The sequence below is a fragment of the Diabrotica virgifera genome, chromosome 1 (genome assembly GCF_917563875.1).
Source record: "Diabrotica virgifera virgifera chromosome 1, PGI_DIABVI_V3a".
In the NCBI taxonomy this organism is placed as follows: Eukaryota; Metazoa; Arthropoda; class Insecta; order Coleoptera; family Chrysomelidae; genus Diabrotica; species Diabrotica virgifera.
Genome location: NC_065443.1, coordinates 151865088 through 151878779, shown reverse-complemented (window position 1 = coordinate 151878779; position 13692 = coordinate 151865088). Strand labels below are relative to the sequence as shown.

Below are 13692 nucleotides of genomic sequence, written 5' to 3'. Positions count from 1 at the left end.
AAATAATCAAAAATAATTTAGTATAGCTTAAAATAGTGTTTTACGGTTTTCTCCAAACTTATAAAATGTAACTTTTCTCCTTTCAACAATAAACGATTGAATTATTTCTAGGCAATTTGCTTAATTAGTGAAAATATAAGTGTAATTTTAAACGCAATAACATGATGACTCGAGGCTCGCGGCTTGTGGGAGTGATACACGTACGGGTTACGAGTAAAATTTCAAACTTGTTGGATCGACGGCGTACTTACTCGGCGGACTTAAAGTACGCGTACTTGCGGTGATACACGCGCGAAAAAGGTCGCAAGCCATAAGTTCGCGTACTTACTCGCGTGTGTATCACCCCTTTAAGGCACGTCGAATGATATATCGGTTATACTATTTCGGTGACTTTAAAACAGTACTTACTCATTTGACACCTCATTTGTCATTCTACCTGGTATAATGACGGAGGAGTTATATTCTCGGTCGGACGGACAGACAGACAGACAGCCTAGGTCAAATTTCTCACCTTTGGTACCATCCTTGGATTATAAGCTTTCATTTGACACCTCATTTGTCATTCTACGTGGTATAATGACGGAGGAGTTATATTCGCAGTTGGACGGACAGATGGACAGACAGCCTAGGTCAAATGTATCACCTTTAGTACCATCCTCGGATTATAAGCTTTCATTTGATACCTCATTCGTCATTGTATCTGGTATAATGACAGAGGAGTTATATTCGCGGTCGGACGGACAGACGGACAGACAGCCTAGGTCAAATTTCTCACCTTTAGTACCATCCTTGGATTATAAGCTTTCATTTGACACCTCATTTGTCATTCAACGTAGTATAATGACGGAGGAGTTAGATTCGCGGTGGGACGGACAGACGGACAGACAGCCTAGGTCAAATTTCTCACCTTAATGGATTATAAGCTTTCATTTGACACCTCATTTGTCATTAGACGTGATATAATGTCGGAGGAGTTGTGATCACAGACAGACAGACAGACGGACCGACGGAAAAACGGACAGACGGACAGCTGGACGTGGATAATTCAAAGTTTTCACATTTTTTCAAAATTGGGTAAAAACAAAAATACAGTCATCAAAATTTGTACTCCGATTTTCAAGATTCTTACATCAGTTTATAGGTACAGGTATTGATGTCGTTTGTTATTATTCCGGTAACAACAATTTTTTGCTAAGATGGCATTATACGGGGGTGAATGAAAAGGTTGTATTTTCTCCTAAAATTAAAAAAAATCTGTGGAAGAAAAATTGGGGGTGGGGTGATTTTGTTACATACTCCTTTTGTATTATCCGGGTGGTATCCCTAAGATTTTGTTTTTTTTTAAATTATTTGGATATCTCTTTTCTTGTAAAAGCTGTAAATAAAAACACTGTTTTGAAGATTAATTAAAAATTTCAAGCGCACTAAAATTAACAGCACAAAACAAAATTAACAACAAAACAAAACAGTTCAATAACGGGTACGTTCACCTCTCGCAGTAACAACTGCTCGCAATCTGTTTGGCATCGAATAAAGATGTGGTATCTTTGCCTGGAGAATAACCCGATATTCCTCTACTAGGGTCATAACTGCACCAAATTTTCTAGAGGCCTAGGATGACGGCGAATAGCTATTTTAATTCATCCCATAAATGCCCAATAGGATTGAGATCTGGGCTGCATGCGGCCGTTCTAATCTTATCAATCCAACATCTATTTAAGATATTTATGTCGTGAGTCAATCAGTGTTTTTATTTACAAAAAATTGAACAGCTCTTACAAGAAACGAGATATTCGAATAATTCAACATTCGGATACTTCCAGGATAATACAAAAGGAGTGAGAAACAAAATCAGCCCTCCAATTTATCCACAGAATTTTTTAAAGTTAGGAGAAAATACGTTTTCATTAACCCTCATATAATGTCATCATGTTTTTTTACCGGCATAATGACAAACATCATCAATACATGTACCTACAAATTGATGCAAGAATGTTGAAAATTGGAGGCAAAATGATAGAGTTATAAATTGTCAAACTTAATCAAAAATTTTGGGTGGCGGAATTTTGTGCCAGTGAGTGTATATCTTTTATCTTGTACCGAGTTATGTAACGCTTGTGTAATTGGAACAAATTTTAAAATATAAAGTTTAAAGCTGCGTACAATTTTGTTGCTATTTTTGGTTATATTTTGTTATAATGGATACACTGCCCATCTCATTGTCACATTAATCAATAACCCTGTATTGTAAAGGGTATCTAACACAATTGTAAATATTTATAAAATAGTGGTTTTGTTTATCTCTGATTTTTTTAAAAACAATGTTATCCAATTAACCACTTCCCCCTGAATATCTCCAGATAGTATTATACAATATTCGAAATTAAATATATTTTTTAAATCGGAAATCAATGAAAGATAATCCTTTTTTATCTTGACTTCTTCTGATAACACTTTGAATATACATAATAGTTAGCGCAAGAAAAATTTTCAGTAGTTCTAAACTAAAACTATCCAAGTAACGATGAAGTGGTTCACCTGTATACTCCTTGTTGGTGTCTGCGCCAGCCAGGTACTATTAGCTCCTACCGAGGAAAAAAAAGATTTAGCTACTGTTTTGTTGGAAAGAGCAGCTGCACGTGCCGAAGCTATCGCCAAGAGAATCGAACAGAGCGGAGTCATTGACAAAGCAATAGCTGGTGCTGAAGCAATTGGCAAAAAAATTGAAGAAACTGGAGTTATCGACAAAGCTCTAGCTGAAGCAGATGCTCTTGCCAAAAGAGTTGAACAAACTGGAGTCATCGACAAGGCCAAGCAAACAGCCGGACAACTTTACAAACAAGTTGAAAACAGTGGAATCATTGAAAAAGCTCAAGCTGAAGCCGGCAGGTTATATAAATCAATTGACGATACCGGAGTCCTAAACAAGGCTAAAGAGCAAGCTAACGCAGTAATCAATAGCCCAATTGCTGAGTCAGTCAGACAAAAAACCCACCAAGTTTTGGAGAACGTGGGAGAATCAAAATTAGGTCAAGCAATTGCTGCCAAGGCAGAACCTTACGTGCAAGCTGCTGCCAAATCTGGATGTGCTCTCGTTAAATCAGCAAACGCAGATGGTTTGCGGATACCTACCGACCTCCACTGCCAAGAAGAAAAAGCTTAAATGCAGGTAAATATTTTTAATAAATCTTTTACATTAATTAAAATTTGGTATACACTTTATTTTTAACTTCAATCTCTTATTTACAACAATCAAGTGGCTTAAAACGGTTATTCTTATTTGACGTATACAATATTTATTATCTTACTTTGACATATTTTATACTTAAAAGTCGTTACTTTATTTAATTTTCTTAGTACCTACATATACAGGGTGGGCAAAAGAAAAGAGTCCACCTCAATATTTGGCAGTAGTTATTAGATTTTAAGGAAATGCCGGAACAGGACGATTTTAATTTTTAAATTCCAATTTTTTGATATATAGTTCATACTATGGACGTCATCCATCTGGCCGTGATTACGTAATCGATGATTTTTTTAAATGGAATTAGGGGTCGTGTGGTAGCCCATTTGAAAGGGTATTCAATTCCCTATTTAGTAATGTAAACATTAATATAATTATTGATACAGGGTGTCAAAAAAATTGTAATTAAATTAATTGACAAAAAAAAGAAGAATGTATGTAATTTATTTTATCTGAAAAATAATTTTACTGTCAGAAAAGAGAAATAAATGTTTATTTCACAAATACACATTGCTTTTCGCTTAAATTCAATGTTCAAGTCAGCTCCCGCCATCTACCTGCCTCTTGGAAGTTTAAACATTTAAGCGAAAAGCAATATTTATTTGTGAAATAACCATTTATTTCTGTTTTCTGACAACTGTAAAATGTATTTTCAAATAAAAAAATTACATACATTTTTCTTTTTTTTTGTCAATTAATTTAATTTAAAAATAATTTTTAGACACCCTGGATAAATATTTATCCTAATATTTACATTACTGAATAGAGAATTGAATACCCTTTCAAATGAGCTGCCAAACGACCCCTATTCTCATTTAAAAAATCATCGATTACGTCATAAGGCCCAGATGGATGACGTCACTAGTATGAAATTTATATCAAAAAATTATAATTTAAAAATAAAAATCGATCTGTTTCGGTATTTCCTTAAAATCTAATAACTACTGCCAAATATCGAGGTGGACTATTTTCTTTGGCCCACCCTGTATTTTCTCACATATATTTTACGTTTTTACAGTTTACTACAAATTTAATTAGAGAAAACGTTATTTTAAGTTCTTAAAATTTCTTTTAAAAACGGATTTTGAACTGAAAATTAAAACGTCAAATAAATTTTAAATTATTTGTGTAATTTTGATGCCATGTTTTTTACTAAAAATCTGCATCCCATTTTAAGCCAACCTTTTCTCACTTTTTTGTTCCGATTATTTTGTATTTATTAAATTTACTGTTCAATAATACTCTATAGTAGTAACAATTCTAATTATAATTCTAAACTCTATTTTTATCAGTAATCACCGGAGGGACCGCAGACGTTCGGATACAATTAGCGTCTCTTTGCAAAGAAAATGACGTCAACTTTGCAAAGTAACAAGACACTTACTCAACACACACACTACACATTACACCTGAGTTAGTGATAAGTTATACAATTACGTGGCTAAAGGTTCTAGTTCTAAACCAAGGCCAAAATCAGAGGGAAAAAAACTCTATTTTTAATTTTGTTTGTAATATGTATTAGTTATACCATTGCTTTGTTTATTTATCCGTTCCACTGTGATCTAGGCCTTTTTTTTCCTCCTTCTATTTGGTTTCCATTTCCATATTCTTAGAGGTATTCTTGTCTCGTCCATTCTTCTCAGATATCCATACCAGGGTAATTTTCGTTTTTCTATTTCGTCATTTAATGTTTCCTTCACATTTGTTAGTTGTCTAATTAGTTAATTTATCACAACTTATTAGTGTTAATCCGCAATTTCTTCTCCAAAACATAATTTCCATTGTTTTTGTTTTGCTCTCTATTTTTTTGTCATCTACGTCTCTGAGTTATATATAGTGAGAATCTTTGCACTATTGTCTCAAAGATTTGGTGTTTAGTTTTACTTGGAATATCGTCTTTCTTTATTTTATTTATTATATCGGTTTCATCTGATTCTTGTTAAAGTTACACCCAAATATGTATATATTGTTTTCTTTATTGAGTTATTTGCTTTAATAAGTTGTTATTTTTATCCAGCTCTTCTACAGTGTTTCCAATGACCATGCATTGCGTTTTATCGTAATTAATTTCCAAACCCCAGCTTGCAAATTCTTCATCCAGGTTTTTTATCATATAGATGATGTTATCTTTGTCTTCTGCTAAAATTATTTAATCATCGGCAAACACAAGTCCATAAATATAGGTGTTAAAAATTTTTACTCCCATTTGTCCATATTTCTTGTTTTCGATTTTTACCAATCTCTGTTCCTACCACTCTATTTTTCTGAAGTCTGAAGTTGTTCCTCCAACCTTTGTTTAATAATTTTTCCATACAACCTACCCACAGAATGTGTGACGCACATTCTTCTAGAATTATGTCTTTTTTGTTTTCCTCTTTTATGTATGGAGCCTAAGTAGCCCATTGTCTATTTCTTTGGTATTTTTCTATCAAATAAGCATTTGATATTAAGGCCAAAGGACGCAACTTGTGTTTATCTGTCCCTTTCTCGTAAGTTGGACGAGTATATCGATCTATTTTTTCTTTTATTAACTCTGAGTAATATTTTACCCATTCTCCATTCGTATTGGTTCTATCTTTCATGGGTATGCTGTCTGAAGCTCCTCAATGTTTTTCATGCCTCTCCTCATGCTTTTTATCTTTCCATTAAGCTGTGTATATCTTTACATTTTTTTGCCAAAAGTGTTTTTAATTAAGTAAGTGAAAAGTTGAAGATTAAAGTTAGTAAATAAAAATTATACATTATACAAGCTTGGTGAATGTCTTTGTGGAGTGGCTCTCTTTCTAGATAATATTTTGTGCTTTATACATGTTTCTTAAGGATTTCTTAACTAGACGGTGAATCTTTTGACAATTTTTGCAACTTATCTAGTGAAACTTCCGGCACTCCTCATAGGTCATTTTGCTCTCTGTAATTTCCTTTCATGGAAGGTTGCTATTTTTTATCAAATCAAATTTTAAGAGTTCATAGGTATTTTTGAAGGTTCTCTCTAAGTAGGAAGGTAAACTTCTAGTCATTCTTGGCAGGTTATAGGGTTAGAAAAATTGCATGCCAACTTCGTAGTTTGTACATTGTTTTTTTTTTGTTTTTATATCACCATTTAAGTTGCTCTTCTTATGCAATTATGATGTTATTCCTTTTTTTGTAAGTGTGTTGAATATTTTCTTAAAATTCACAATTTCTTAGAAACACATATAGTTCTAATTGATGGATTCGACCGTTACTTGATGGAAGTTCATTTTATCTAACAATAAAACACGAAAACGTTTGTTTTCTATACTTCCACAAAATTTATTATAACTAAGTGACTACAGCTGTTTCGGCGGAGTGCCTTTCTCAAGTGATATAGTTTACAATGTGTTTGCCTTTTTAAGTCTTCAACTGAAGAGGTTGAGGAGTGGGGAGCTGTTTGTCTCGAGTTGGTCATTCAGAATTATATCTGTATTTTTCAGTTTATTATTTTCCAAAGATTCTAAAAAAGATAGCTTAAGGCCTTTATTTTGAATATGTAGAATTTGAAACTCTTCATTGAAAGAATGATTATGATCTAGAAGGTGAAGTGCGTATGTAGAAGTGTCTGTTTTCCTATTGTTGAATGCCCTTTTGTGTTCTGCTATCCGTTTGTCAAAAGTTCTGCCAGTTTGACCGATGTACGTTTTCGGACAGTCACCACAAGTTAGTTTGTACACACCACTCTGTAGTTGCTTTCTCTTTCGACTTTTATTGTTCTTAATATATTTGCTTAAGTTGTTGTTAGTTCTGAAAGCTGGTGTTATTCCTTTCTTTTTTATGTATCTGGCTATTTTTGTTGTTATCTTGCCAGTATATGTGAGAGAGCAGAAGGTACTGGGTTCTTTCTGTGGTGGTGGATACACTAATTTCAGGGCTTTCTTATGGAGTTTTTGGTTTAAAATTTTGTTAACTGTTTGTTCGTTATAGCCGTTGTTTACTGCTATTTGTTTAATGATGTTTAGTTCTATCTCGAAGTTATTTTTTGTCATGGGAATTTCTGTCAGTCTATGTATCATGCTATGGTAGGCTGCTAATTTGTGTTGTGTAGGATGGGATGATGAATTGTGTATAGTTGTGTCAGTATGGGTAGGTTTATGATATACGGAGAACTCATGTTTGTTGTGTAGTCTGGAAATCGTTACATCTAGAAAGTTTATGGAGTTATTCTGTTCTGTTTCTATTGTAAACTCAATATTATTATGAAGTGAATTAATATATGATAGGAATTGGTCAAGTTGTCTGTTAGTTCCTGTAAAGCATACTAGTATATCATCCACGTATCTCCACCAATATAAGAACTGTTTAAATACGGGATGTTTAGAAATTGTTGTTTCAAGTTGGTTCATAAATATATCTGATAGCAATGGGCTTAGAGGATTACCCATAATAAGTCCTGCACTGTTGTTTGTGTATATTTGATTATTGAATTCAAAATAGTCTTGATTTATGCAAATTTCAAGAAGGTGTAAAATTTCAGATGCAATGATCGGATTTGTACTATTATGGTCTAAAAGATTCTTAACTAAAACAAAAGTTTCTGTAGGAGGAACACTAGGAAAAAGATTTTTTACGTCAAATGAAATTAGTCTGGAGTTGTTGGGCAATTGAAAATGTTGTATTTTATTAACTAGTTCTAGTGTATTTTTTACGGTGAATTTAGGTGAAAATTTAGTGTATTCTGTAATAATATCTGACAGTTTTTTTGAAAGTTTATATGACGGAGCTGTATAAAAAGAAACTACAGGTCTTATTGGGTGGTCAGGTTTGTGTAGTTTAATAAAAGAGTATAATTTAGGAGGTTGTGGGTTCATAATATTAAGGTATTTCTGTTCTGTTGGATTTAGTATTGATTTTGAATTTTCAATGGCTAGTTTAATTTGTTTTCGGTATTTTTCTGTGGGGTCTTTGTTTAGTTTTATACTGTTTTGGTTAGTTAAAAATACTCATACAACAAATTTTTCAAATCATAGTTTTTTCAATAGATTTATAAACTTAACAGATACTAAATTCAATAATAGTGAAATAGAACTTTTAGAGAAAGGATTCAAACACAACTTGCCTCAACATAATAATCAAAAAAATTTAGAATATTTAGGTGTAGAATGTGAAGTAGCGTTAAACAAAACTGCCAAAAACATAGAAAAAAGCATCATTGCAAAATCTATTACTGATGTATGTAGTGAAACTAATAATTCCTGTTTCAAAGAAAACCAAATAGCCGTTTCAATTAAAAATAAATCAATAAAACATGACATAATATTTACAAAAGCAGACAAAGGTAACACTACTATTGCTATCGACAAACGAGACTATAATAACAAAACAATAGAATTTTTAACTAACCAAAACAGTATAAAACTAAACAAAGACCCCACAGAAAAATACCGAAAACAAATTAAACTAGCCATTGAAAATTCAAAATCAATACTAAATCCAACAGAACAGAAATACCTTAATATTATGAACCCACAACCTCCTAAATTATACTCTTTTATTAAACTACACAAACCTGACCACCCAATAAGACCTGTAGTTTCTTTTTATACAGCTCCGTCATATAAACTTTCAAAAAAACTGTCAGATATTATTACAGAATACACTAAATTTTCACCTAAATTCACCGTAAAAAATACACTAGAACTAGTTAATAAAATACAACATTTTCAATTGCCCAACAACTCCAGACTAATTTCATTTGACGTAAAAAATCTTTTTCCTAGTGTTCCTCCTACAGAAACTTTTGTTTTAGTTAAGAATCTTTTAGACCATAATAGTACAAATCCGATCATTGCATCTGAAATTTTACACCTTCTTGAAATTTGCATAAATCAAGACTATTTTGAATTCAATAATCAAATATACACAAACAACAGTGCAGGACTTATTATGGGTAATCCTCTAAGCCCATTGCTATCAGATATATTTATGAACCAACTTGAAACAACAATTTCTAAACATCCCGTATTTAAACAGTTCTTATATTTGTGGAGATACGTGGATGATATACTAGTATGCTTTACAGGAACTAACAGACAACTTGACCAATTCCTATCATATATTAATTCACTTCATAATAATATTGAGTTTACAATAGAAACAGAACAGAATAACTCCATAAACTTTCTAGATGTAACGATTTCCAGACTACACAACAAACATGAGTTCTCCGTATATCATAAACCTACCCATACTGACACAACTATACACAATTCATCATCCCATCCTACACAACACAAATTAGCAGCCTACCATAGCATGATACATAGACTGACAGAAATTCCCATGACAAAAAATAACTTCGAGATAGAACTAAACATCATTAAACAAATAGCAGTAAACAACGGCTATAACGAACAAACAGTTAACAAAATTTTAAACCAAAAACTCCATAAGAAAGCCCTGAAATTAGTGTATCCACCACCACAGAAAGAACCCAGTACCTTCTGCTCTCTCACATATACTGGCAAGATAACAACAAAAATAGCCAGATACATAAAAAAGAAAGGAATAACACCAGCTTTCAGAACTAACAACAACTTAAGCAAATATATTAAGAACAATAAAAGTCGAAAGAGAAAGCAACTACAGAGTGGTGTGTACAAACTAACTTGTGGTGACTGTCCGAAAACGTACATCGGTCAAACTGGCAGAACTTTTGACAAACGGATAGCAGAACACAAAAGGGCATTCAACAATAGAAAAACAGACACTTCTACATACGCACTTCACCTTCTAGATCATAATCATTCTTTCAATGAAGAGTTTCAAATTCTACATATTCAAAATAAAGGCCTTAAGCTATCTTTTTTAGAATCTTTGGAAATTAATAAACTGAAAAATACAGATATAATTCTGAATGACCAACTCGAGACAAACAGCTCCCCACTCCTCAACCTCTTCAGTTGAAGACTTAAAAAGGCAAACACATTGTAAACTATATCACTTGAGAAAGGCACTCCGCCGAAACAGCTGTAGTCACTTAGTTATAATAAATTTTGTGGAAGTATAGAAAACAAACGTTTTCGTGTTTTATTGTTAGACATATAGTTCTTCTAGTTTAGGTTCTTATGTGACTTCTAATTGGGAAAATTAACTTCAACCTACGTATACGTCTTGGATATGTATAGGCGTGGAAGAAATAAGTAAAAGATGGATAGGTGATACCAAAGTCCGACGCTCTTATAGGGCATAAGAACAATGAGAAGAAGAAGAAGAATTAGAAGTATATAAAGCTCACACAAAGTAGTTAAATAACAATGCAGCTTTTACTGAGTATTTGCTGATTTTAAGCTTAGTGTCTTTATATATTATCTTTATACAGGGTGGGCCAAAGAAAAGAGTCCACCTCGATATTTGACAGTAGTTATTAGCTTCTAAGGAAATGCCGAAATAGGTCGATTTTTATTTTTACATTTCAATGTTGGCACATATGTCATATTAGTGACGCATCCATCTGAGTGTGATGACGTAATCGATGATTTTTTTTAAATAGGAATAGGACTCGTGTGGTAGCTCATTTAAAAAGGTGCTTAATTCTCTATGCAATTATATAAACATTAATATAATTATTTATACAAAGTGACCAAAAAAATAATTTTTGAATTAAATTAATTGACAAAAAAGGAGAATATAACTAATTTTTTAATTCAAAATTCATTTTACCGCTTTTGGAAAAAAAGAAAAAATAGTTATTTCACAAATAAATCATTGTTTTTCGCTTAAATTCAATGTTCAAACCAGCTCCCGCCAACCACCAGCCTCTTGGAAATTTGAACATTTACTTTAAGCGAAGATCAAGGCTTATTTTTAAAATAAATTTTTTTTCCGTTTTCTGACAGCGGTAAAATGTATTTTGAATTAAAAATTACATACATTCTTCTTCTTTTGTCAATTAATTTAATTCAAAAATTATTTTTTGGCGACCCTGTATATGTTTATTGTTTATATTACTAAATAGAGAATTGAACACCATGTCAAATGAGCTATCACACGACCCCTATTCTCACTTTAAAAAATCATCAAAAATGTCATCACGCCGAGATGGATGACGTCACTAGTATGAAAAATATATAAATTGTAATCTAAAAACACAAATCGACCTGTTTCGGCATTTCCTTAAAGTCTAATAACTACTGCCAAATGTCGAGGTGGACTCTTTTCTTTGGCCCACCCTGTACCTACATATAGCTCACTTTATAGCTGTAACTAAATAGCCATAGAACTATTTGATTTTTTTTAGGTAAAATTAACTTAATTTTTATAATTTTTATTCTTTGACACTTTTATATTTTTGTTATTGATATAATAATATGAAAATATACTGAACGCAATTTTTTTTGTTGTAGGCACTAAGGACCTAACACTGTGGCACAGAGGCTTATTATATTTCTAGTCAAAAAGGAAACGTTTCGTAAACAGTGTTATTTAGTATTTAAAATAAAAGAAAAATAAATAGTAGTTTGAGTTTTAATCATTTGAAACAAATTGAAGTCCAAATTATAAACTTTTCCACCTAAAATAAGTACATATTATACAGAGTGGGGAACAAAAGAGTCTAATTCGATATTTGGCAGTATTTATTAGATTTTAAGGAAATAAAAAAGCAGGTCAATTTTTGATCTAAGGGGGACAATTTTTACGGTATATACATCTGTCATTTGTCAAACCCTTTCCTTCCACATCCCCCACCCCTTATTTTTAAATAGGGAATGGGGTCGTGTGCTAGCTCATTTGAAAGGTTATTCAATTCTCTATTCAGTAATATCAACATTAACATAATTATTTATATAGGGTATCCAACAAAAAAATATTTTAATTAAATGAATTGACAAAAAAAGAAGAATGTATGTAATTTATTTAATTCAAAATACATTCTACTGCTGTCGCAAAACAGAAAGAAATGTTTTTTGATAAATAGACATTGCTTTTCGCTTAATTTCAATGTTCAAGCTGCCACCCATCCGCCTCTTGGTAGGTTGAATATTGAATTTAAGCAACAAACAATGTTTATTTATCAAATAAACATGTTTTTCTGTTTTCTGTCAGCAGTAGAATGTATTCTGAGTTAAATAAATTACGTACATTCTGCTTTTTTTTCAATTAATTTAATTCAAAATATTTTTTCTTGGACACCCTGTGTAAATGATTATGCCAATGTTAATATTACTGAATAGAGAATTGAATAAATTTTTAAATGAGCTAGCACACGACCCCTATTCCCTATTTAAAAATAAGGGGTGGGGAGATGGAAGGGAGGGAGTTGACAAATGACAGATATATGTACCATAAAAGTGTGTCCCACTTACATCAAAAATTGACCTGTTTTTTTATTGCCTGAAAATCTGATAAATACTGCCAAATATCGAGGTGGACTCTTTTATTTAGCCCACTCTGTATAGATGAAAGTAGACGTGGGAATTTCTTTTCAATTAGCCAATAGCTCCACAATTGATCTACACAGTACCGGCGCTAGGTATAAGGCGCCTGTCTGTAACACTAGCATAGGCGCCCTTCTGTTTCTTTAATCAGTATTTTGTATAGCACCAGCAAAAAAAGCTCATTTTGGCGCCCCTTCAAAAAAGGGCGCCCGCCTGCAGTGCATCCCTTGCAGGCCCTCAATCGCCGGCCCTGATTACATGTGTTTCGAAGTATTCAGCTCTCATCAGGAGTACTTGGGGTAGTTTAACCATCAACCAATGACATGCGGTATGCCGCACTAAGCCGAGCATATATTTTGTTGTAAAACTTGTTTTATAAAAGATTCCTAGAAAACCATCTGTTTACGTTCAAGTGGTGTGTAATTGTACTTGCTCCCAACTTCTGCTGTTTTAGTATACTTGTTTACACGGGTAGAGTTTTGAGGAGAGTAAATTAGCGAAGAGAGTAGACTCTACTCGCTACTCTACCAAAAATGGCTTGATACCGTTCACACGAGGAGAGTACAAGTATAGTACTGATGCTAGTATAGTGAACGCGATTTTTTGATTTCTGTATTTTTAAACACTCTTGATTATAAGTGCACCTTAAATTCTTAATTTTTTGCTTGAGCGCGTTTACTCCAAAGCCCCCTTTGCAATTCTTTCGACGATCATCCTCCGCAGCTTGCCTCATACTTTTATTTCTGTAGTGTACACTACCTAAATTCCATAAACACTGGTATTCGCCATACAGCTCTATAAGTTTTAAAGTTTTATCTTCGGTGGACTTCATTTTCACTATTTGCACAAAACACAATTCCAGCCGGAATGACAGCGTCCCTATGTACTCTCCTACCTACTCTACTCTACCAGAATTGAGCGCGTTCCATGGGTAGAGTGCGCAGGCGAGTGGACATTTTGGCGGTGGTGGTGGTGGTAGTAGAGTAGAGCTACTTTGCCACATGTTGCTAGTCACTCTACTCTACCACCTACTATACACTCTACTTGCTACTCTACTGT

At 33.0% G+C, this 13692-nt stretch overlaps 1 protein-coding gene across 1 annotated transcript; it reads left to right on the top strand.

Annotated features, from left to right (window-relative positions):
• Positions 1 to 2390: 2390 nt before the first annotated feature.
• On the top strand, positions 2391 to 11713 carry LOC126881223 (uncharacterized). Its single transcript, XM_050645370.1, has 2 exons — positions 2391 to 3169; positions 11602 to 11713. The coding sequence occupies exon 1, from the start codon at positions 2525 to 2527 to the stop codon at positions 3161 to 3163; it is 639 nt and encodes a 212-aa protein (XP_050501327.1). The 5' UTR covers positions 2391 to 2524; the 3' UTR covers positions 3164 to 3169; positions 11602 to 11713.
• Positions 11714 to 13692: the final 1979 nt, after the last annotated feature.

Bases quoted from the DNA above. Each gene is read 5' to 3' on its own strand.
- LOC126881223 (XM_050645370.1), top strand. From the start codon at position 2,525: ATGAAGTGGTTCACCTGTATACTCCTTGTTGGTGTCTGCGCCAGCCAG.